Source organism: Echinops telfairi, unplaced genomic scaffold (genome assembly GCF_000313985.2).
Source record: "Echinops telfairi isolate 266 unplaced genomic scaffold, ASM31398v2 ScPeMD7_7474;HRSCAF=8512, whole genome shotgun sequence".
NCBI classification, from domain to species: Eukaryota; Metazoa; Chordata; class Mammalia; order Afrosoricida; family Tenrecidae; genus Echinops; species Echinops telfairi.
The window spans coordinates 5,566,639-5,591,212 of record NW_022111378.1 but is presented as its reverse complement, the minus strand read 5'-3'; the positions used below and the strand labels follow the sequence as shown (position 1 = coordinate 5,591,212).

Genomic DNA, 24,574 nt, shown 5'->3' with positions numbered 1-24,574 from the left:
GTAATGGGTTTATTATAGGTATATTGGGGTTAAATAACATTTTTACATTTTTGTTCTGATCTTGAATATGATAGATATCTATAGTTATAATCCACAGAAATAAAGTCTGAGATCCTCAATACATTAAACGAGCCCTGAGTTCAAAGGGGTTGACAACTGCTGCTTTGTCGAGACTTGTATGTGGATAAAGATTTGCGTACAAAGATGTTTACTCTAGCACTTTTAGAAATAGTAATTTTGAAGCAGAGGCTGCTCCGTTATTCTTCAGAAATGTCCTCTTGGATTGACTGCCCACTAGCACCATCACTGTGCTCATTCAGCCTGTAATCCTACAACACCGGACAGTGCTGGGGTCACACTTCCAGCTCAATGCTTACAACGGAACAGTGACTGGAACCCTCTAGCAGATTCATTGGGATCTCCCTGGCTATTTTCTGCCCTCCAGGTATTCACCAGATTAAATCCTAACTTTGCAACCCCTCCTATTTTACCCAAAGCGCTTCCAAGTAAGATGTCATCGGAACAATATATTCCAAGCTTTTAATGAAAACATTGAAAAGTCACTATGCTGAATTCATCTGATCAATCCTCAGAAAATCTAGAGTGCTTTGCCCCCTTTCCTTGGACAAAAGGTGAGTTCAGGTGGTAGAATAATGTCACCTTAACCGAGCATGACTTAGTTTTCACCCCATTTCACAAAACAACATGAGAAATTGACTTCTCCACTTCTCATGTTTCTCCACTTTTTGTTTTCAACAATAAGAGAAGGCAGTGAATGACCCAGGCCACAGTGTGCTGGTTTCCCATTAGTAAGTAGTAAGAGTGTGCGCTTGCCCAAGAGTAGAATTGGTGAGAAGACAACCTGTTCTCATCCGGGTGAATGGAAACCTAGTATCAAGGCAACTAGTCAGGGTGAAGAACACAATGGGTCCTATGTGATCTTTCCAGAAAAGAAACGGAAGAGTTCAGTATTTTCATACTTGTCTGAGCTATCTTATCCGCTTATCTTTACCTCCACTACAAACGTGTCAATAATGTGCTCCTGTGGGAGGAACCAGTGGGCGACATCCGCTTCATCCATCACTGGGGCAAGGTGAAACTGCTCCAGGTAACTGTTGATTAATTCTCCAACTGCTTTGATGTCTTTTGAGTCCATTGGTCTCAATCCAGAAGTCTTTGTAACCTTGTCAGAGGGAAAACAAGACAAAGTTGAGCGTTTAGAGTTAAGAGTGTGAGGACAGCCACTGCACTGCTCAACGTGTGGTCCGAGACCAATGTTACAGCTTGTCAGAAAGGCAGAACCTCGCTCAGCCCCGCCCCAGATTGACTGAATCAGAACCTTCAGATTACCCGGTGACTCATGGACACACTCAGGTTTGAGAAGCCGTGACTACCCTATATGCTAGACTATGTATTGTATCCGTTTTTCTATGGCAGGTCAAGGACCCAAATAAAGTCAATGGGAACCATTCACATGACAATGGGTTTCTATACACTGATGCCAGGGATTTTAATCATCTACTAGATAGGGTGAAACAAGCTTTTATTGGGTGCTCCGGAGTATCAGTATGGGTGATAACATCGCCACAGCTAACATTTTGAAAAGCCAGTGGAAAGCACGCAGAGAAATGTATTTTTTGACATAGCCTGTGAGAAGCATGCAGATTTTGTTCTCTTAAATCACAGAAAGGGCAGGGAAGCAGAGCGCATCGGCCAGGATGGGAAGGCAAGCATTTTGGTAGCCAAGTGTTTCCTAAAAGCTAGTGGTGGTCAGGGGTGGAACCTGGCCTTTCAGGTTGTATTACCCCTCCCCCCACCACCAAAGGTGATCAAGACTTCCTCGTGGGGCCAGAATTTGCACCCGGTTTTCCCTAGCACCATAGTCTTTAAATTATGCTGCAGAATACAAGGGTCAAGGCAGGGTCCCACATGAATTTGTTCAATTGTCCTCAAGGAATCTCCAGAGATCAATAGGTTTTCTGGGAGTCACAAGAGGGTACTTGTGACTAAAAGTAACAAAACCCATTCCCTCTGTTATTTGTACATGCCTGAAATAACCTTCCACATAGAGCACTGTTTTTTCCAATAAACTTGATGTTTTTTCTTGAAGATATGTTGGATGAATTTTGGGATCTGAATTTCCTGGGTTATTTCTCAATGTTGAAAAACAAATGAAATCTGCCTATAGAATTAGAACATATTTCCTCCATGCCCTTAGACTAAACATGGTATAATTACAAGTTAGAACATAGGTTTATATCTTGAGTCTGAGCTTTGATTGATGGTAACTGGCTGCTTGAAGTCCTGTGCTGAGGCCTCTATGGTTCAGTGACAAAGTGTACTGATTGATTATTGATTACTAGGATGCTGAGGGAAGAAGCATGCATTGTATTTTGACCCCAAAGTTCTTCCTGAACGTTTACCCAGTACCACTCAATTAATTATGATTTATGTATTCTGTAGATATATTAATGTCATCTGAATATAACTTGACTATCTAAACTTCCAAGAATGTAAGCCCGTAACAGGATCTCAAAGTCTCAGACACAGCCAGGTCCCAACTTCCATTGGTAACCTTTGAGCAAGCAGAGCAACGTGGCCTGGATATTTGTTACCTGAATGAATGGATGTCCCTGTTTTGCATGGAAACAACATCTGTGGACATGGGAAAAAATGCACCACCAACACCGACACTTCTATGGCCTGGCTTTTAAAAGTGCAAGCCACACCTGAAACGCTATTTTTCTTTTGTTTCTTTCTCACTAGACCAATTTTAGGTTTTGTTAGCTTTTCTTGAAAGCAATTCATAGGAACCTATTTACAAATTTACAAATGCTGTTACCTAAAACAAAGATGTACTTCAAAATGATAGTAGGAAGTCCAAATCATATGAAATATGTATGAGGCGTGAGGAGCTTCAAAAGGATCGTGGAAGAAATGAAATTAAAAAGTATTGGAATTTTTCCATGAATTTGTTGAAGCTCCTTCCACTATACTATAGAAACTAAAACACACAAAAACTTTCAGCTTTGAGAAAGACTTCAATTAAGTTTAAATATGTTTTCTAATACCAATGAAGTTTAGATCTTTTTATTTTGTATTTTTAAAAATCATTTTATTGGGGGCTTGTACAACTCTTCTCACAATCCATACATCATTGTGTCAAGCACATTTGTACATTTGTTGCCATCGTCATTCACAAAACATTTGCCTTCTACCTGAGCCCTTGGAATTAGCTCCTCATTTTTTTCTCCTCCATTCCCACCCCCTCCCTCATGAACACGCTAATTTATAAATTATTATTTTTCATGTCTTACATTGTCTGACATCTCCCTTCACCCACTTTTCTGTTGTCCGTCCCCCAGGGAGGGGGTTATATGTAGATTCTTGGGATTGGTTCCCCCTTTCTACCCTACCTTCCCTCCACCCTCCCGATATCGCCACTCACACCACAGGTCCTGAGGGGTTCATCTGTCCTAGATTCCCTGTGTTTCTAGTTCCTATCTTTACCAGTGTACATCTTCTGGTCTAGCTGGATTTGTAAGATAGTATTGGGATCATGATAGTGGTAGGGAAGAAGCATTAAAGACCTAGAGGAAAGTTTTATGTTTCATTGTTACTACCCTGCACCCTGACTGGCTTGTCTCCTCCCTGCAGCCCTTCTGTAAGGGGATGTCCAGTTGCCTACAGATGGGCTTTGGGTCCCCACTCTGCACTCCCCGTCATTCACAATGATATGATTTTTTGTTCTTTGATGCCTGATACCTGATCCCATCGACACCTCGTGATCACACAGGCTGGTGTGCTTCTTCCATGTGGGCTTTGTTGCTTCTCAGCTAGATGGCCACTTGTTTATCTTCAACCTTTAAGACTGCAGACGCTATATCTTTTGATAGCCGGGCACCCTCAGCTTTCTTCACCACATTTGCTTATGCATCCGCTTTGTCTTCAGTGATCATGTTGGGAAGGTGAGCGTTAGATATTTTTAATATAAAAATATTTTCTTTTCTCAAAGAACAGTCTTTTCTCAGTAACAGTCAATAATACTAGATTAATTAATGAACGCATCAATATCTATGCTGTCAGCAGAGGCTATTATAGAATGAGAAAAAGTTGGCCACCTCTTTTTCCAGAGCAAAAAACATTCTTCTGTAGCACAATATTTGCTCACTGAAACATCAAACTGTGAAATCATTAAAATCAACTCATCTTGCCTAGCAGACATCTTTAAAGCAACAATGTTCACTTGTCCGGGGTTCTCTTTGCATGTGGAGTACCCCCAAAGAGCTCTGTTTATGTGAGCTATAGCTATCTATCTTGATTAATATTAGAAGTTAAGACTGAGAAACAAAACACACACTACATAAGCACACTTTCCATGTAGCCTCTGGAAATCTCCATCATTCATTTACCAAGTATATGAAAGTGAAAAACACGAATACTGTCTCAGTGCTGTTATGTAAATAGCGTTGGCTTCATCGGTCCTCTTGAAAGGGTCTTGAGTCTTCCTAGGGTCCCTGGACTACACTTTGAGAACCATTGTCTTAGGTCTTTTAAGGTAGGAAACAAAAAGTGGGAGAATTTGGAGTAGCAAAAATTAATGAAACAGTGTTTGACTTTGTTCTTTTAAACTGGCATTTCATGATGATCATACCTTGCCGACACAACCGCTGAAGACAAAGCACGTGCATAAGCAAATGTGGTGAAGAAAGCTGATGGTGCCCGGCTATCAAAAGATATAGTGTCTGGAATCTTAAAGGATTGAAGGTAAACAAGCGGCCATCTAGCTCAGAAGCAACAAAGCCCACATGGAAGAATCATACCAGCCTGTGTGATCACGAGGTGTTGAAGGGATCAGGTATCAGGCATCAAAAAAAAAACCAAAACATTGAGAATGAGGGACAGTGGAGTGGGGATCCAAAGCCCATCTGTAGGCAACTGGACATCCCCTTACAGAAGAGCTGCAGGGAGGAGACAAGCCAGTCAGGGTGCAGGGTAGCAATGATGAAACATACAACTTTCCTCTAGTTCTTAAATGCTTCCTCTCCCCACTGTCATGATCCCTATTCTGCCTTAAAAATCCAGCTAGATCAGGATGTACACTGGTAAAGATAGGAACTGGAATCACAGGGAATCCAGGGCATATGATCCCTTCAGGACCAGTGGTGTGAGTGGTGATACCGGGAGGGTAGAGGGAGGGTGGGTTGGAAAGGGGGAAATGATCACAATGATCTCCATATAACCCCCCTCCCTGAGGGATGGGCAAAAGAAAAGTGGGTGAAGGGAGATGTCAGGCAGTGCAAGACATGACAAATAATAATTTATAAATTATCAAGGGTTCATGGGGGGTGTGTGTGTGGGAAGGGGGTGGTGAGCTGATCCCAAGGGCTCAAGTAGAAAGCAAATGTTTTGAGGATGATGGCAACAAATGTACAAATGTGCTTGACACAATGTATGTATGTATGTATTATGAGAAGAGTTGTACGAGCCCCCAATAATATGGTTTTTTAAAAGCCTAGTAGTTTGAGCAAAGGGAGAAATAATAATAAACTTGGCAATGTGGTAGCAAGTCAACCAAGTTATCTATAAAATGGGGCTATTAAGCATGAACTTCTAAAGGTTGCTGAAGGATAAATTGGATAATGTGTAGGAAAGCACTTTACACACTTCCAATCATGGGTGAGATAGGGGTGGGGGGCAGGGAGGCAGCCATTACACCACCAATGCTAGACTAAGGCTGTACCACACAAGGGCTCCACTCTGACTGATGACGATGCTAACGTCTGGTTTTACAGTCCATGCCTAATGAGTGACTCCTGGGTCAGCATCTATGGGCTGATGTGCAAAGTCAAATCAAAAAGACATTGAGCTCATTAAATTCTAAACATCCAGGAAAAAAATGGAACAAAAAGCAATGCTAGGGATGACAGCCTCTTCCCCCTCATTCCACTTTAAGCAACATGCATGTAACCAAGCTCACTGCCATCAGGTTGACTCAGACTCACGGTGAACCTGTAGGACAGGGTAGAACTGCCCTGTGAGTTTCCGAGACTGTAACTCTTTATGGGAGTAGAAATCAGTCTCTTCCACGGAGTGGTTGGTGGTTTCGAACTGCTACACTTGAGGATCTCAGCCCAATGCATAACCATTACACCACCAGGGCTCCAACCTGTATGCCCAGTTGGTTTCTTTCTTTGTTTTTCTTTTTTACACACAGGCTAGGCTGTTTGAGGTTCAAAAAGCTGCAATGTGGAGGACAGCACTGCCAGGGGACTTAAAAATTCAGCATGTTCAACATTTTCATTTCAGTTAGCATAAATAGAGCTCTAAGTATTTGAAAACTGTCTAGGAGGACACAGAATCAATAGCACCTTCCGAAGGAGACATGTCACTGTAGCTGGGCCTTGTGTCCCTTTCTCTCACTGCATTTGTGATGCAATGAGACACGGTCCCTTTCTGTCTCTTTTGGCCTGGGCCCTTAGCACAAAGGGTCTCTGGCTTCCAATAGGAAATGAGTGAGTAAGTGATGACAACACAGCATGGCCTCGGTGACCACCTTCCTACACCTAAGGTCACACATAATGTCATAAGACCCATTACTCTGTAATAACCTAGGAAGAAACAGTAACTCTGACGAAACCCAATCTTCACACAGAAGATCCTCGTGCAGCCTCCTCTGAGTGAGAAGGGGACCTTTGCTTCTCTCACCACCAACGGTGACTGGCTATCACATCCACGAACCGATAACGTTTAAGACTGACTTTCGTCCTGGTAGCCCTCTCTGTAGGCTCTCGTTGCTGCCTTTGATGAGCTGTGCTATGGAAGAGCCAGGGAGTGAGGGCTGAGGGTGGTCTCTGACTGAGACCCAGATCGGAACCCAGGCCCTCAATCCCACACACAGCACACCAGGAACTGGTGAGCCCCGCCAGCAGCCACTTGAGCTGGCCAGGTGGATCCTTCTGAGTCAGGTTGTCAGAAGAGACCCCAGGCCTGGTCGCCACCTTGATGGCCGCTTCCTGAGAGACCTCGAGAGATCCTTAGTGATGCCTGGGTTCCTGACCTAAGGCAATGAATGTGTGGTCTTTCAGCTGCTGAATTTGCAATTTGTGATGTAGCACTAGATAACATACCATCCAAATGCCAGATAAAGGTCATATTGATGAGCATATTAAAAAATTTCCCGATTAAGACAAATTTACAAGTGTGATCACTTCATGAAACAGGATTTCCTCTCCCTGAGTCTTTCCTCGAAATTTGATTCCCGAGTCCCACTATGTACATCAGAATCGGTACATTTCTTCCCTCTTACTTGGCAGACCATGCGACTCAATTTCACCACTTCCATGTCGGGAGTTCAGTCCCATCCAAGTATAAACAGAAGAATCTAAAAAGCCTTTTAAAAAGAAATAAAAGCCAAGTATTTCCACATGCGCTCCCCTACTTTTCTTAGCTTCTTACTCATAGGCAGTTTTTCTAGCTACATACTCACTTCCTCAGATACGTGAGCTAATTGTTAGACCTGCAAATAAAAATTTTCTATATGAAAAGCCTCAGTTGTTATAGCTTTGAAAAACTGCAAATCATTCTTACTTACATCTGGAAGTCTGTACAGTTTCATTGTTCTCTGTAAAGTCATATTCCGACTCAAGTGGGAAAATTTTACTTCTACCAATTTTCGGGGGTTTAGTGATCGATGCCAGTACCTGAAACACAATAAAGGTTTTAAAATCAAATTGATCTCTCATTCCACAAAATGTGATTCTTTGCCTCAGTGGGGCCGTTAAATAAGCATTTACTGAATGTGACTGCTGGATGCTAACCTCTTTCTTTCTAGGCAATTATTTTATCAGTCCCCCCCCCCCCCAGCTCTATCATATGTCCTGCATTACTAGTTGTGATTCTTTAAAGTCTGTGTCCTTTCCTCTCTGAAGAAAGAGAAATCTTCAAACTGAAAAGTAACTATTAATAACACCTGCTTTGCAAGCATTTAATTTCCATCATAGATTCTGCAAAAGGCAAACTGGAACGTTACCAAACATGAAAACTTTTCTCCCAAATCACTAGCATACATTGTACACCAAAGAGTGTCATTTTAGAGAAAATTTAAAAGTGATATTAGTTCATGCTCTGGGATGAACAGTAATTATTGGAATTATTACAAAAATGTGCCTTGGAAGTCTTGTTTATATTTATTTTTAGATGTAAGAACTTGGGGTCACCATGAGTTGAAACGGACTTGGTGGTAGTGGGCTTGGTTTTTTAATTTCTATTGATTTTACAGCTTTTCCTTTTATAGTAAAAGAAAACATATACACGCTAATCCTTGAAAGTTTTACTTTGATCTGAGTCGACCAAAACAGTAGACAAAGATAAATCCTTTCTGATGCCTTTAGAAACAAGGCAGTCCAGTGACATACTGATAAACACACGCTCTCAGTGGAATAACTGTTGAAAGCTGACGAGAGCAGACGGAGCCACAAAAGCAGACGGTAGACGTTATGTCAGTGGCCTTGCAGTCAAGGAGTAGGAAGCTTTGGGAGTAGCCCCTGGCAGTACTTACTGCAGAGCACAGCCTAGAAGGGAGTGTTAAAGGTGAAAAGGAAAGGGCGTGGTAGTTACATAATCTGGTGCCAATTTGGGCCCTGAGATGATTAAGAGTGAAGGGGTGGAGTCTAGTCCATCAATAGGGTCATAGCCCATGAGGCCTCTGTGGGTACGGCCTTCTCCTGAGGATTCTGGGAACTCTGCCACTTTCCTCCTTGGAGGCTCACTACCTTGGAGACTCTACTGAGAAGACACATGGCACTGTGCCCTGGGAGCTGGAGAAGCCACATGGACCTACCCTGATGCAACAAGACTTCTGGAGCCGGAGAAGCCATGTAGAGACCCCTGCCAGTGTTGCGATGCTTACAACGCCATTGGATCCAGAAGACTTCCAAGGCACTGGCTCGTGATCTTCCTGCATTTGGCATATTGCATGTGTTTTGTGAGTCTGAAGAGGACGTTATAGATGGACATATGGGCTAATGTCGGACTTAATCTGGGCTGGGATGTTTTCTCAATATTCAATTGCTCTTGTATATCAATCTCTTTCTTATTCACATGAGTCTCCCTGGATTTGTTTCTCTTGTCTACCCGGACTCACACAAAGGGTGGAACATTTGTTATTTCAAGACCAGATGCCCTAGGTTTCGCCATGGAACATGGCACCCTCTTTCCAGTGGAATGGAATCAGACACACATACATCCAACATCATCAGCAGGACAGTTTTGTAAATATCCTTTATCATCAAGCAGAAAAGGTACTGGAAGACCCAATAACTAGGTTTTCCAGTCTCCATGTCTGCTATCAACAAGCCCCATCATCATGAGCAAGGCAGATCTGCCCCTGCCCCTGCCTGAGAAGAGGCATACTTCTAACAATGGTAGCGAGTGATGCTCAGCATGGTTCTGAAAATATGTAAAGTGCAAGATGAGGGTCCGGTGCTGTTACCTGCATGTGGCCACAGGCTTGGGAAGTACCACCCCAGCGGTATAAACGGCTTGGAAAATCCCTTCCAGGTTCACTCTTCTGGTTATTTCTCGAATTAACACAGGGGCTACCCGTTTTGATCTCAATTTCTTGTGAACACAAAGAAAGTTGATTTCTACCATCTTCTTCACACTAAGAAACAATGGTGCCCAAATTAGAATCAGCAGAAGAGGAAGACATTTTTAAAAACAAGTCGCTGCTCATAAAACTTCCGGGGGTGAGAAAAAGTACACCTTTCAGATAAATAGTCTATCATTTAGATGTTATACAAGTTCATATTAAGAGATGATTCCCCATCAGCCACCACCATTGCTGTTAGGTGGATTCCGACCCAAACGAGTGAGGCCTGCGAGTCAGCATGGAGCGACATACCATGGTGTTCCGGGCAGGGACCTTTGGGGAGCAGACTGCCAGGCCTTTCTTCTGATGTGTGTTTGGGCGTGCTGGAAGCACCAACTGTGTGCACTTAGTAGTTGAATGCGTCACTGTTGGTGGCAGCCAGCAACTTGGAGCAGCTGCCGCCCCACGGCTCCGCCTCAGGGCCGTCCCATGCCCCGGAATAGACCAGAAGCCTGTAACTCTGCCATAGCGACTCAAACCTCCTTGTTCTAAACACACTTCAGGACCTTCGTAACTTCGCTGGCCTGCATGCTCCTGAACCTGCCCAGATGCTACTTGGAGGCATAGCTCCCTGTCCCTACCAGTTACTGAATTCCTAAGCTGGCGCAGGCTTTCTCCCGGTTCTGGGTCCAGGAGGCAGGCACTTTTTCTCTTTCACATTTCAGTCATGAATTTCATTCCCGGGAGAGAACTTACAGGATGCACGGTATTCGAAACAGCAGGCGTCTTGAGTTCAGACACATCTAGCAGTAAATAAACTAACCTAAAACATCTGCAAGAGAACACACCCACTATTTTGACACCTTTTGACCTGTAGGGCGGGGGACTCCGAGCAAAACTGCGACAAGCTTATCCTAGGACTAGAAAGTTTTTAATCCTTCTTAAAATGTTCTTCCAGATCTTGAAAGCCTCATTTTAATAGCAGTTTTGCTTTGTTTTACAAAGCCCACATTTTCCTGGCTGCGGATGGGCGCTGCTGACCCAGCCCGCTCTGAGGGGGCATGGCGTGCTTGTAAGCAAGACTCGCGTCAGCCCCTGCCTCTGCTATAACCAAAAGACATCCTAAGAGGATTTTCGCTTTGACCACAAGGGGTGAAAAGCGGAACTTGAGCTCAGCGTTTCCTGTACTCTCGAAGGTCAGGGGCAGGGCCCGCACCTGGAAGAGCGCGCAGTGTCCCCGAGCTCCTTCCTCGAGACCAGACCCGGCACCTCAGCAAACAGCCGCTGGAGCCCCGAGCTGGGTCTGTGGACACTACGTGTCGGTGGGGCTTGGGGTTGTGTGTGGGGTTTGGCATCACGTGACAGGTTATTCCTGGGATCTGGGAGTGCCCAGAATCCCTCCGCCCCAGCTCAGTTAACGGCTTCTTCGTTTGCTGCCACCTGGGCTTACGAAAGGTTTCACAGGCATGGTCCCCGTCCAGATACCGGGGGCAGCTGCACTGCCAGAGCGGACTGGAAGCCCATCCATGGCGAACCAACTCCCCACCGTCCGCCCACACTGCCAGGTGAGTAGAGGGACACAGGTTTTCCCTGTGGTTTTTGCACTGCGGGAAGGGCTGCTGACAAGCTCATGGAGGGAGAGAGAAAAAGGACAAGAACTCCTCAAACCAGACCCGCGCGCGCGCAGAGCATACCTGTCGTAAATCCGAATGCTTGCAGGGATGGCGCTTATGAACCCTACTAGTTTCTTATTTGAAGACACTCTGACCCCACAGTGCCACTGAGGGAGCCAGCCTGGAGGACGCAGAGCCCTAAGGTCAGGGTGGGGGAGACAAAGGGGAGTCCAATGAGTGTCGGAGAACACAGGAGGGGACACAAGCCCCGAGCCAACCACCCCCGCCCCAGCATCACCCCAGGCTGAGCCTCACTTACCACAGCAAGAACTCGGGCGAATAGTCGAACCGGAACATGTTGTCGTCATCCTCCACGTAATTCTCATTTAACAGTGTGTATAACTCCTTGAGCTACAAGATAAAACAAGTGTCCTATCTCTAGGAGGCTCAGAACCAACTTGGAAGCAGTTCTTGGGAGTTCAGGTTCGGGATCATCAGGGTGACTTACCACTTCCGCATTACTCAAATCTAGCGTGTCCCACATGAACCCCTGCGGCAGAGAATAGGGTTCCTGCCGTATATTGTCCTTATCTGGTTCAATCGCACCGTGAGACGTCACGACTTCATCTGGGGAGGACACGAGAGAGACAGTACGTTACAACCCGTTCTCATAGCCCAGATTGTCCAGTCCCAGAAGTCACCCCCAACCCCTTCCCACCACCACCAGCCAAAACGGGGACCATTGCGTCGATTCTATATCGTGGCGACTCATGTGTTTCAGAAAAGAACTGTGTAATTTGGCGTTTTCATTGGTTGTAAGTTTTCAGAAGTAGACCACTAGGGTCTTCCTTCTGAAGCACCTCTGGGCAGATTCGAACTGCCAAGCTTGGGGTTATTAGCCACCCAAAGACTCCTAGCATGCACCCCAGTCCCTGCCACTCAGTCAAGGGCACTCAGGCAGTATCTGCTAATCAGTGACCTCAGGTACCGATTCTTACCATCACACGTCTCCCCAGATAGAAGTCACAGGCTTGACACTGGTGGATGGGCTCTAAAGGTCGCATTCCTTTTGACCTCTAATATTCCTGCTCTTATGTCTTTTTTTGCCAGCTCATCTCCCCAGACTCTATGACTTCAGGATCCTCCAAGTAGTCAACCGGCTAAAATCCCAGTGGCTCCCACAAAGTCCTTTCTGAGTGAATGCTGCTCAGTCCTGTGCCTGAACTGAGATCATACCAAGAGGTCTACAAACAAGGATGGGGTAAGAACCAGAGTGTGACCAACGTTTGACTCTCTGCTCACAGAGGTAGCTGGAATTGGGTGCCCTTAGGACCTAATGGCTTCCAGCAGCTCAGAGCTCAATGCAGCTAAACCCCACACATTTAAATTCCTTTAGCTAATGATAACTTAATAAATGTCACTGAAAATCCTGGAAAGACATTTACGGTCTTCCTAGACTTTTTACTAAATTTCTTTTTACATTTCTAGAATCTAAAAAAGGAGGCAGGCTAATTCCTTCTTTACTTTCTTTTTATATTAGCTCCCTATTTCCCCCCAACATCCCTGCTATACCCCCAAGTAACCATGAATCCAGTTACTCTCTCTGTAGATTTACCTATCCTGGATTTCATATACAGAAAGACATTAAAAAACAACCAACCAACTGTGGTAGTTACATAATCTGGTGTAAATTTGGGACTTGAGAGGATAAAGGGCCTAGTATGTCAATCCGGTCATAGCCAATGAGGCCTCTGTGTGGGCATGGCCTTCCCCTGAGAATTCTGGGAATTGTGGTTATTACCTCCTTGGAGGCAGGAGACACTTCTCACTCACTACTCACTTCCTGCGAGACATCCCTGAGGAGAAGCCACACGCACCCACCCTGATGCAGCCCTGGGCTGGAGCAGCCACATGGAGACCCCTGCCAGCGCTGAGATGCTTACAACACCACTGGATCCAAAGACTTTCTACCCACTGGCCTGTGATCGCCCTGCATTCGGCATCCTTGCAGGTGTTTCGTGAGTCCGAGGAGGACTTCATAGATTGGTATCAGACATATGGGCTAATATTGGACTTATGGGCTTGGAGTGGACTGGGTTGGGATGCTTTCTTAATGTACAATTACCCTTTATATAAAATTCTTATACACATATAAGTTTCTATGGATTTGTTTCTCTAGGCTCCCTGGACTAACACACCAACTAACTATTAACAATAACAAAGTAAAATAGAGAAGAAGCTCTATTGAAAAGAAAACAGAAAACATTGAAAACTAGAACAAACTTAATATGGGTCAAAAGGAAAACCAAATAATAAAGTTAAATTTTAACCTAGCTGCACCTGCACATTCCAATGTACGATACATGATAGCAAAGCTATTCACATTTCTGGTTTGTGGTCAGAGGGAATTCAGCAGAGACTTAATCCACGTGTATTTCCCCTTTGCTTAAAAAAAAAAAAAGGAAACAACTTTTAAATGGGTCAAAAGGGAGATCAAATGACATTACATTTTAACCCAATTACATGTGCCATAGATGACTTTACACAGCTCTCTGTCTGATAACAAGACCACTGACATCCCTCAAGCACAGTCCGAGGGAATTCACCGGAGGCTTAATCCCTATGTGGACCCTGCAAATGGAGTTTGGGCTTCGATTGTCATCCATAGCCTTCTGCAAACCAGGAACTCAGAGTGTAAGCTCTGATACCCTTCCATCCTTCAGATTTGGGTTTTATGATTTACAAATCTTGGATCACACAGGCTGGTGTGGTTCTTCCATGTGGACTTAGGTAACACCTCACTTAGATGGCTGCTTGTTTGAAGACAAGCCTTTAAGACCCCAGATGCTATTCTTCCTGATAGCTGGGAACTATCTAGTTTCTTCACTACACTTTGCTATAGCACCAATATCGTCAGTGATTTCTTCATGAGGGTGAGTATCAAGTACGGGGTATGTCATAAAAACTAACTGTTCTTGGATTGGGACTACAATTAAGTTCGAGCCCACAGTCCATTTATTTATCTATGGTTAATATGTCTCTGATTCACCTTAGAGACATCATTGTCATTTTATGTTAGAAAACATTATCCATCATCCCCCTGGGGCATAAGGTGAATGATTCTATTGATGGAGTCAATAATTTACTCAGTGGTATAGAATTTTAAACACAGTTGAGTCAAGGAAATTATACCACTGTATTTCCCTTCTTTCAACACTGAAGCTTAGTTTCAAACAAGGAGATTCCTCGGGCAGGGCTGTGTCAGAGGAGTGGTGGTTCCAAACCAATGAAAACCACTCTTTGAAGACATGGGAGAGGGTTGTTTCCTGATTTATATTTGATAAAACTATTTATACATGTTTATTTTCAACTCATGTGGCAGAGTACCATTACTCCCCAAGGTCTCCTGGGCTGTCATCTTTACAGGACAGCCCTTTCTCCGGCAGAGCTGCTGGGTGGGCTCAAACTGCCCACCTCTCAGCTAGCGATCAAGCAATTAGCTGTTGTGCCAACAATGATCCTTGATTTGTACATAGCTGGGCTATTAAAAATTTGTAAGGGAATTAATTCCTTTATCTTGTAAAGATACAGATTATGGAAGCTGATCCATCAAAAAAAGATAAAAGACAATCTATTTCCATATACACATAAGACAAAGCATAGGGTTATAATTATTATTTTTTAAATTTTACTCAAATTTTTCTAATTAATAAAAATTTAATATGGCATCGATCTTTTTTGACATAATGTAAAAAAGGAACAATTAAATTATGTAATGGTGACTTGTAAGACTCTAAGTGATCTCACAACTATGATAAAGTAGACACAAGAACCATAGGAGAGAAGGCCCACTCACAGGCAATTATTAAGATGACCCCAAGCCCCTTACATAGACGTTCATGAGGTGTTCCAATTCCCTGACCATACACTGTCATGTGACCAAATTGATACCAATTAACACCATTGGTAATTGAATCCTCTGAAAAAATAATACAAAAGTTTCCATTTCAGTACGATTTAATAGTGCAAATTCTCCAAGGCTTTGGAATAACTGGGTGTGAAACTAACACAAGTGGATACACAGGAGAAACATGACCACGTGAAGAGTAGAAGCAAAACCCAACCAGGAGGGGTGGGGCTGGGAGGGTGAAGAAAAAAGAGATGCCTCGTACATGTCTGTACAAGTATGCAGGGCAATGAATGTACAAATGTGCTTTACACAATTGATGTATGTATGGACTGTGATAAGAGTTGTATGAGCCCCTAATAAAATGATTTTTAAAAAAGTATGCATTCATTTTGTGTAGAATTTGAATAGATATGTTTTGAATATATTTATTTATTCATTTACTTATTCACGGAAAAGTGGAATTTTCCTGTAAACTTCTTGAAGTCCAATTGGGTGTGTTTCTGCATGTGTATTTAAAAAAATACATATTGTTTCAGGCAGAGGGAAATGGGATAGTTTTAGAGTGATAATCATTAGGCCAAAATGATTGTGTTATTGAAAGTCAACGTTATTACCAAAATTTTAAGTTTGTGGAAAATATATTATTTTTATGTAAACGTTTAACTTGAGATAGGAAATAAGTTATATACCGGGAAGAGGGGAGGGGCACAAAAAGTTCATGGACAAATGGAAAGAAAAGATAATGGGATTTTTTTGAAGCTCCTTTGTCTCTTTTGTGCTTTGCGGTCATCGATCCAGTCACGTTTGGGGGGGTGTTGGGGGAGAGACAGAAATGTTTACTTAGTTTGGGAACTGGCTGCGTGTCCCAAAACTGGTATCTGTGTTTCGCAGCCTCGTCGATGCTCCTGGCTGGGCCCTGACACGCCGACAGCAGCTCCATTGCTCTCTGAATATCCTGCAACTTCTGCATTGGAATGGCGGGGCTCTGTAACAGCAAAGACATACAGACGCACACTGTGAGGATGCTGTTGCTGGCCTTATACCCAGGGCACACACACTCGAATCCGCCTTGGAAACTACACTACCTAGAAGCTAATCATCCTCTACTAAGCCTGGTTCGGGTTCTGGGGCTCAACCATGCTGCCATATTGGAGAATAAGCAAGCACTAACGAGGTCTGCAGCTCTATTGGGGCTCAGCCCATGGGGAACCTCAAGGCCACTGCTCCACCCATCGTGGCAGTCTCCCACCCATCTGCCCACTGCCCTCACCATGCCTGTCAGGGCGGGGACACAAGGGAGAAGTGGGCATGTCAGTCAGGCGGAGACAGCCAGGCAGCCCCTACGGTGCATCACTTGCGAGAGCTAGGTGCTCGGCGAGAGACAGGGGGTGGCAAGCCAAGCAACTTCTGGAACGGAAAACTAGGCAGAAAAGGGGAATTTAATTCATTTTTAAAAAGGAAGAAGGAAGTGCAAAGAATCCGGAATTGAGTGCTAGCCTGGGAAGGGAGTGATAAGAAAGGAAGCTAGTGATGACTCTTCTTCCTGGACTGCAACCTGCCTTTCTCCTAATGCCAACAGTCCTCCGACAAAGAGGACAGGCAGTTTCCTCTATACATGCCGGTCCTTGGCAACCACAGCCTGCTCTCCCCCATCCCAGGACTAGGGAAGAGCCTCCTTCCTAAGTAAATGCTAGTCTCAGTCCAAAGACTTCATATTCCAAGTTCCTTCCTCAAGTCAGTAGTCCCATCAGCTCGAAAGATTCCCCCAAACCCAAACCAAGCTCACTGCCACCGAGTCGATTCTGACTCAGAGACTTTATGGGACGGGGTGCAACTGCTTCTGTGGGTTGCCGAGACTGTAAATCTCGATGGGAGTGGGAAGCATAGTCTTTCTCCCAAAGAGCGCTTGGTTGGTGGCTTTGACCTACTGACCTTGTCATTGAGCAGCCCACTGCGTTACCACTAGACCATCAGAGAGCCGAGACTCCCCAGCCTCCCCCTATTTGAAATCCCTCCAATGATAGAAGAATACATGGGCAACATGACTGCACTGAGATGAGAGAGCAGGTTATAAAACTAAACCCAAGAATCTTTGAGTGTGGTAAACAGGAGGGTGAGTCAAAAGATTGCTACGAGGTCAGAAACCTTCCTTAAGCAAGAATATCAGAGTGTGAAGTTACTGGTTCCTGGCACATCCTCCACCTGGGTCCGGACATTGCTACAGATGGGTGTTTCCATCTCTCTAACCTGAAGGATTTGGAGGGCTTCGATTTACGACACATCAAATGGCAGTGTGGGTACCGGCCAGGGACACCCATCACGTCCCTTTTCAATGTTCTTTTAGGAGCTAAAAAGAGTCTGAAGGGGGCAGATCAGAGCTGGGAGGTGGATGGAGTAAGATTTCTTAGCTAACCTCCTACAGGACAGCGCCTGATACCCTCTTAAGAATGAGCAGGTGCACGTGGGGGAGAAACTGCTCAGCACAACTCTCTCATCAATGCAGTTTCCAATTTTCTTAAAAGTTGTTCATAATGGCCTCCCATGATTGTCTTTGTGTCCTCTAAGAAAATCTATCTCGGTGATACCCAGAAATAGAGTTGCCCTTATCTTCTGGGCTCTGCCTTGAATTTCAGGGGCCGGCAGACCCTCTTGGAGGTCACTGCCAGCAGCTTGCTCTCAGGATCATCTCAGTAAGCCCAAGACTCATCCCTGGTGACGACTGTTGCACACAATCATCTTCCTTGGCTTCTAGCTTTCTTAGACGGCGATGGGAAGATCAGCGCTGAGCGGGCTGATCTTGGAGCCATCTGCAGGCACCCAAGCAGTCGAAAAGCTTCCCGAGGCCGAGATGGTCACTGAAAACTGACAACGCCAAACCGCGCGCTGCCAACTCCAGTCGCAACCATCAAGTCAGTGAGTCCTCCCACGCTCTTTCCTGCCGGTTTCTGGCCTTCAGCCCGTGCCTGCCTGTGTCTAGGTGGATGGTCTTCCTTCTCTCGGCACATCTTCGAGGTCTTTTCCACTTCCCTCCAAATGCTCGACTCATCTAAAAAGGGTGGGTTTATGTGGGGCAGCCCTCCTAGACACCTGAAGTATGGCTTCCACAATTTGGGAAGATAATTTACTTGAGTAGCGTTAAAAATTTGGTATTAGCTCTGACCTCCTTTTTTCAGAAGGGCCCCGGATGAGACTTGGACAAGTGTATCGCTGAGACAACGCGTCTTCAGCAACGTGCTGACCCAAGGGACGTGTTTAAACAAGTTTTGTTCGGAACCAACCCTTAAGCTGCTTAACTGGGACCTTAGTAACAATACCTTCTGATGTGCTCTTCTACGCAAAGTAGCAGCATTTTAAAAGAATTTTGATACATACGAAGAATGCCCTAACTCACTGTGGTTAGAGAACATTCCAGAGTCCTTCGGTTTTCCCATAAACACCACGAACACCAAGGAATGGTAAAGTCAAGTCTCCAGAGTTGATGCGCAGCAACTGGGGGTTTCTGCGCAGTTTTGAATCCAAAGTCTGAAGCAAACAACTTACTCTGGGAAGCTAACCCATTGGGCACAGTACAAAACAGAGTACAGACCGTCTTCTGCTTGCTTCTCTTACTGCATTTCCCTAGGGTGCTAGTATGAAGAGACAGTGACGAAGTCTGATGGCATCACTACAATGCTGTATGCCATTTGATTTCATATTGGGATTGAGATCAGAATTAGAAGGGTCATATTTTAATTACATGCTGTGTTAACAAAATACTTCTGCTGAGTTCCTACGATATTTTGTTTGTGTATTATTTCTCTTGTTTGGGGTCTTTAATGAACCTCCCACATAAAAATACCCAATTTCTCACCAAATGAAAGCTAGATCCATTTCAACCCCAACAATAAACAGCAACTGTGATCTTGGCATATTCGACTAAGGATATTTGAACCTATATCAGTTTATCTTAAAAAAACAAACAACTCATTCTTAAAAATACATATATATCTACAGTGCCTGCACCCAATTCTTTGTGACAAGTTAAAAATTCCTAGTCTTTGAGTTAAATCCTTTAACCCTAACATAGCCACTGCTGAGAGTCGATTCAGGCGGGTAATGATCCATGTGTCACAAGAGTACAACTGTCCCATAGGGTTTTCCTGGCTATATCTTTATGGAATTAGATCACCTTCCTTCCCCAGTGCTGTTGGGTGGGTTTGAACTGCCAACCTTTAGGTCAGTAACCAACTGCAAACAACTTGGGCCACGGCAAAGACTTTTAAGGCTAATATATCAAACTCAACACACATGAGTCAGCACCTCTGTTCCCAAGGAGTCAATGCCATCCCAACTCCATGTGGAAACCGCAGGATGGCTTATATTACACCTATAATTAGCTTCATCAAGTCAACCAAGTCCCCCTTCATAAAATGACCACTCAAGAAATCTTTAAACTAAGCAAGTAGTTTTCAAATCCCTAGGGATAGAGCCGTAAGGAAAACCTATCCATTCCCCTTCTATAGCTGTACCACCTGAGGGGAATCAATCTGAGTGAGGGAAGGTGAGAATTAACCCTGGATTAACTTCCCATGATTACATTACTATGGCAGAGTCAGGCACCACGCCCCTATTTCTATACTCACACCATGTGGAACACTAAACATTAACATGTATGTACATATGTATGCATGTATCCTTTCCTCAATACTTTGCAAATTAATCATCTTGGGGGAAAAGTCCACACCCTCTACCACTAAGTATACAAGAATCCAGTCAATGTCATCTACATTTTGGTTCTTGAGTATAACCCAGAATACTCTCCAAATACAGTCTACTGTACTTTAAGGTATGGTCTTCAGTGGGTGATGGTTGAAGAAGGGGTGGGGGTGGTGCTCAGTTAAAAAAAAGCGGAGGAAATCCCTCAGTGAAATAATTCAGACTTGCTTCTAACAAGAGGGGGGAAAGAAAGCAAGAAATCCTCTACCACATAATGCTCAGAGTCCCTTCTGCCTTGGTTGGCTCGTTCCTCACAAGGCATAGAGCTAGGGGAAGGGTCAGAATGACTAGGGACACAGAGGATGGGCAGGAGCCGATGGGGATGGTAGAAGCAATAAGGAGATGTCGACAATTGCATATGAGCTACCACCACATTTATCTGATGAAACGAGGTTCGGAAATGAGAGAGATACTGTGCACGCTTATGGTGGCGTCCTCCATGTCCGTTACCTTGGAAACTATGCCCAGTGGGTACCATTTTCACTACGTGAGAATCAAACTGGACGGCTTTGTCCTCATCTCACACAGTCAGTCAGGGGGAGACTAGGATAAGTCCTTTCAATTCTCAGACATTCCACAGAGGCAGTGGGAAAAAGCACGACTCACCTCAGGGGATACAAGGGGAGTTTCACACAAGGGGCTAAAAAGGAAAACTAAACTTGCATAGTGGCGCCGCCTGCTGTATACAGAGTACTTTAAACCCACTGCCAGCGACCCCTTCACCAGATAAAAACTCATTTTATTAAAAATGATCTCTTTAATTTATTATTACCTGTGAGTTTGACAGGGGAAGTATCACTCCCATTGTACAAATAAGGAAACGGCTTTCATGCAGGTCGGTAGCTTATGTGCAAGTGTATGTGTAAGAATTTGTGTGTAAGGGCCTGGGATGCAATCCAGTTTCCACCCCATCCCACCCCCTCGGGCCCCTTCCAGCACCCCAGACCCTATCCCAGGACAACTGCTGCGTCACAATCAGTTACCCAGATAATCCCGATTTTGTTGAACTTGGGGTTCTTCCCCAGTCACCCTTGAGGCTCTTGCATCAAAAGGGTTTTGGATTTCCTAGCACACAGGGCCTAGGTTCATGGCCAGGGTGGCTGGGGTTTCCCTCCTAAGGGGGCAGGGAGGCTGCTGTCTGTGCACCAGATGCCCATGGGGCACCACCAACCTTCCTCCTGCTGCTGGTAACCCACCGGCGCAGAGCACAGCTGGGCAGCTGTTATGTGGCCTACACCAGGTGGGGGTGGGGGTGGTGGGGCAGGTGAGGATGTATGTACCACCCATGGCTACACAATGAGGAATGGCCGCTGAAGACTGGCCCGATTCAAAGTCAATGTAAGACTTACCCATGGCTGTTTCCGCTGAAATCTGCTGCCAGATGGTGTTGTGCTATTCAGGTAATTAGACAGACACCCAGAGAAATTAAAATGTGAATATCTTCTGAACTAAAAGTCATCAAATATTAAGTGTAACTTAAACAAACAAACAAACAAACAAACAAACAAAAAAAACCAACCCTGACACGCTCACACGCAGATTGTCTCCCAGAGCTAGTCTAAATACAATTCACGGAGAAGGGGGCGGAGCAAGGGAGGTACCCACAGACACACGAAAGCACAGTAAGTACCTGCTGGCTATCTGGGTGCCAAAGGCAGCTGTCGGAAGGCTGGGGGCACCCTCCTCGCCCCGGTACCTACCATTCAACAGTCACAAGAGAAAGCCTAACTACGTGCCTGGTTCAACTGAGGGTTAGCTGGGTAAACCCACTCTCACATGCACAGGAAACCACAGAGGTTTAAATAAATCTGGGCTCTCACTTTTGAAGGCTGCTGGATTTTAATCTCCTGAGAATCAGACGCCGAATCTGACTTGGTGCCTCCGGAGTTTGGTTTCTCCTTTTTCCTCTTTTGTTTCTTCTTTTTCTTTTTGGCTCCCAAATCCCCTCCGGGACTTCTGTGAGGAAATTCAAAGAGTGTCAGGCAATAACATCAAGGAATTATTACAGAAAACAGCACTGCGGTCATCTCGGGAAAAACCCCAGGTACGATGTTATAGATCCACAGTGCTCTGTGAGTGGACAATGGAATTGTGTGGGAGGACGAAGTTAACAGACAGACAAGGCAGGGCTGTAAGTCCATATACGATCCCCCTGTAAGGCGTCCGGATGCCACTTAATCGGGGAGGATGCAATAGAAGTTGTGTTTTATATCAGACGTCAAATAGCTCTCCTAGTTGTGTTCGCGCTGCTTTACCAATCTACAGTTGATTCAGTCTCTCCAGGGAGACTATGTGGTAAAAAAATTGCCCACTAAAACATCTCTTGGTAGATAAAACCAATCATCTCGCTGCAACAGAACTAAAGGAAGCTGCCTCTCTCTCTCTCAGGGGATGTTGTTCTAATAAAGATCTTTTACTATCAAGACGAACAAAAAATACTCTCTAAGTGAAAATAACATGAACCGTTACAGCACTTCCGTCTGCAGCCTCTGTCATGTACGCTGTTCATCTCTGAGAGAGCTCACGGACAGCCCCGGGACCAGCCACAAACGGACCAGATCACACAACCCACCGCCACTGAGGGATTCCAGCTCCCAGCAACCCGGTGTCTTCCTCGCCCCGCCCCCACCCCTTTTTTACACGTTAGTGATCGTTTCTTTTTTCTTTAATTAGAAGATCATTTTATTGGGGATTCATAACAATCCATACATCAATTGTATCAAGCATATTTGTACATATGTTGCCATCACTATTTTCTAAACATTTACTGTCTATTTGAGCCCTTGGCATCAGCTCCTTTTTTCCCTCCCTCCCCCACTCCCACCTTGTGACCCCTTGATAAGTGATAAATTATTATTATATTCATATCACACACCAAGTGCTGTTTCCCTTCCCCCACGGTTTCTGTCCCATAGTTGTGTGTGTGTGGTTATGTGTAGATCATTGTAATCTATTCCTCCTTCCTTCCTTCCCTCCTCTTCCCCTTCCCCTCCTGGTTATCACTGCTCCCATTCCTGTTCCTGGATGCTGTGAGCTCTTATCTCTTTTCTGTACCTGCGTACATGCTCCAGTCTAGCCCACAGTGAAAGACAAGATTGGGGTCATGATAGGGGGTGCTGAGGAAGCCTCAAGGAACCAGAGGAAAATTGTGTATTTCATTGGTGTATAGTGCACCTACGTTGACTCCTCCCTTCCCTGTGGCCCTTCTGTGTGGGAATGCCCCATTGTCTACAGATGGGTTTGGGGTCTCTGCTCCTACACCCCCTCATTCTTAACAATATGTGGGTTTTTTGGTTTGTTTTGGGTCTTCTGGTGCCTATTATCTGATCCCGTCGACACCTCATGATTGTGTGCTTCATCCATGCGGGCTTCTTGCTTCTCTGCTTGATAGCCGCTTATTCAACTAGAAAGCTTTAAGACCCCAGACACTATATTTTGATAGCTAGGCACCATCAGCTTTCTTTACCACATGTGTTCATGCACCCATTTTGTATTCAGCTATTGTGCTAAGACGGTGAGCATCACAGAAAGCCGGGTGGTTTGAACAAAGTGTCCTTGCATTGAGGCAGGGCTTAAGCAGAGGCCCAAAGTCCATGCACTAGCTCAGTGTATTGCTAGTGCATGAATGGTGTTGAAGAAACTAACCCAACATTCCTTATTATCAGAGATTGAAACCACAGAAACCACCCACTGCTGTGAAGTCGATTCTGGCACTTGGCAGCCCTGGACAGAGTTTCGGAGACGGTAAATCTTCAGGGAGGCAGACAGCCTTGACTCTTTTTTTTTTTCTTTCCAGCCTTGACTCTTTTCTCCCCTGCAAGTTGGGCTGCTTACCAAAAGGTCAGCAGTATGAAACCACCAGCCGATGTCTGAGGGGCCCGCCCCTATCCCAACTATGTGGACAGCTGCCCCTCCCCAAGAAGAACTTACTTCAGAGGACAGCACTGAAGCTGCAGCTCAGGGAGAGGGACATGTCTGATCAGAGCACACAGGAGCAAATGAAGGGGGAGGAAGAGAGAGTGGAGCACATCCTGGCCCACCAAGCCTTGATGATGATGTTCCCGCTCAGAGCAGCCAGAGAAGACTATATAGTCAGCCCCACTATGAGACATGACATCCCTCACTGACCCATAGCTCTACAGGGGACAACACTGGAGAAAGTGTGGGAATTGCACCTGATCTGATCCCACCACACTGAGGCAAAACACGAAGGGCGTGGAACACAACATCAAGGGGAACAGAGCAATAAAGTCCCCAGGGAACACCAAAAACAGACTTTGGAGCCAGGGCTTGGCACCCCATCAGACTTGACCGAAAAACACTCCTAAAGGCCAACAAACAGTCCTTGAACTAACTACAAGCTTTTCTTTTTTGTTGTTGCTATGTTGTATTTGTTGGTTTTGTTTTGTTTTTTGTCATTGACTTGTTTTGTTTTATTTTCTTTGTTGCTTGGTTTTGCTCTGTCTTGTTTTTGTGCATGTTATTATCTCCACAGGTCTGTCTAAATAAGATAGGCTGGACGAACAATCTGGAGGAGAAAACAATGGGACCGACAGCTCCTGGAGGACATGGGAAACAGGGAGGTGGGGGGAAAGGAAGTGGTGTTAAACCCAGAGACAAGGGAACAAGTGATCCAAATTGGTGGTGAGGAGGGTGAAGGAGGCCTGATAGGGCGTGATCAAGGGTAATGTAACCAAGAGGAAT

The 24,574-nt window shown here is 44.9% G+C and overlaps 1 protein-coding gene across 1 annotated transcript in view; it reads right to left on the bottom strand.

Annotated features, from left to right (window-relative positions):
• Nucleotides 1-24,574, bottom strand: part of NMT2 (N-myristoyltransferase 2) — a 33,704-nt gene that overhangs the window by 4,542 nt on the left and 4,588 nt on the right. The window contains exons 2-9 of the mRNA XM_045285631.1: nt 21,691-21,826; nt 15,956-16,100; nt 11,714-11,832; nt 11,525-11,616; nt 11,287-11,403; nt 9,494-9,664; nt 7,595-7,703; nt 1,013-1,183 (exon numbers count right to left, since the gene is read on the bottom strand). Coding sequence (XP_045141566.1) covers nt 1,013-1,183; nt 7,595-7,703; nt 9,494-9,664; nt 11,287-11,403; nt 11,525-11,616; nt 11,714-11,832; nt 15,956-16,100; nt 21,691-21,826 — 1,060 coding nt within the window. The remainder of the gene's footprint in view (nt 1-1,012; nt 1,184-7,594; nt 7,704-9,493; nt 9,665-11,286; nt 11,404-11,524; nt 11,617-11,713; nt 11,833-15,955; nt 16,101-21,690; nt 21,827-24,574) is intronic.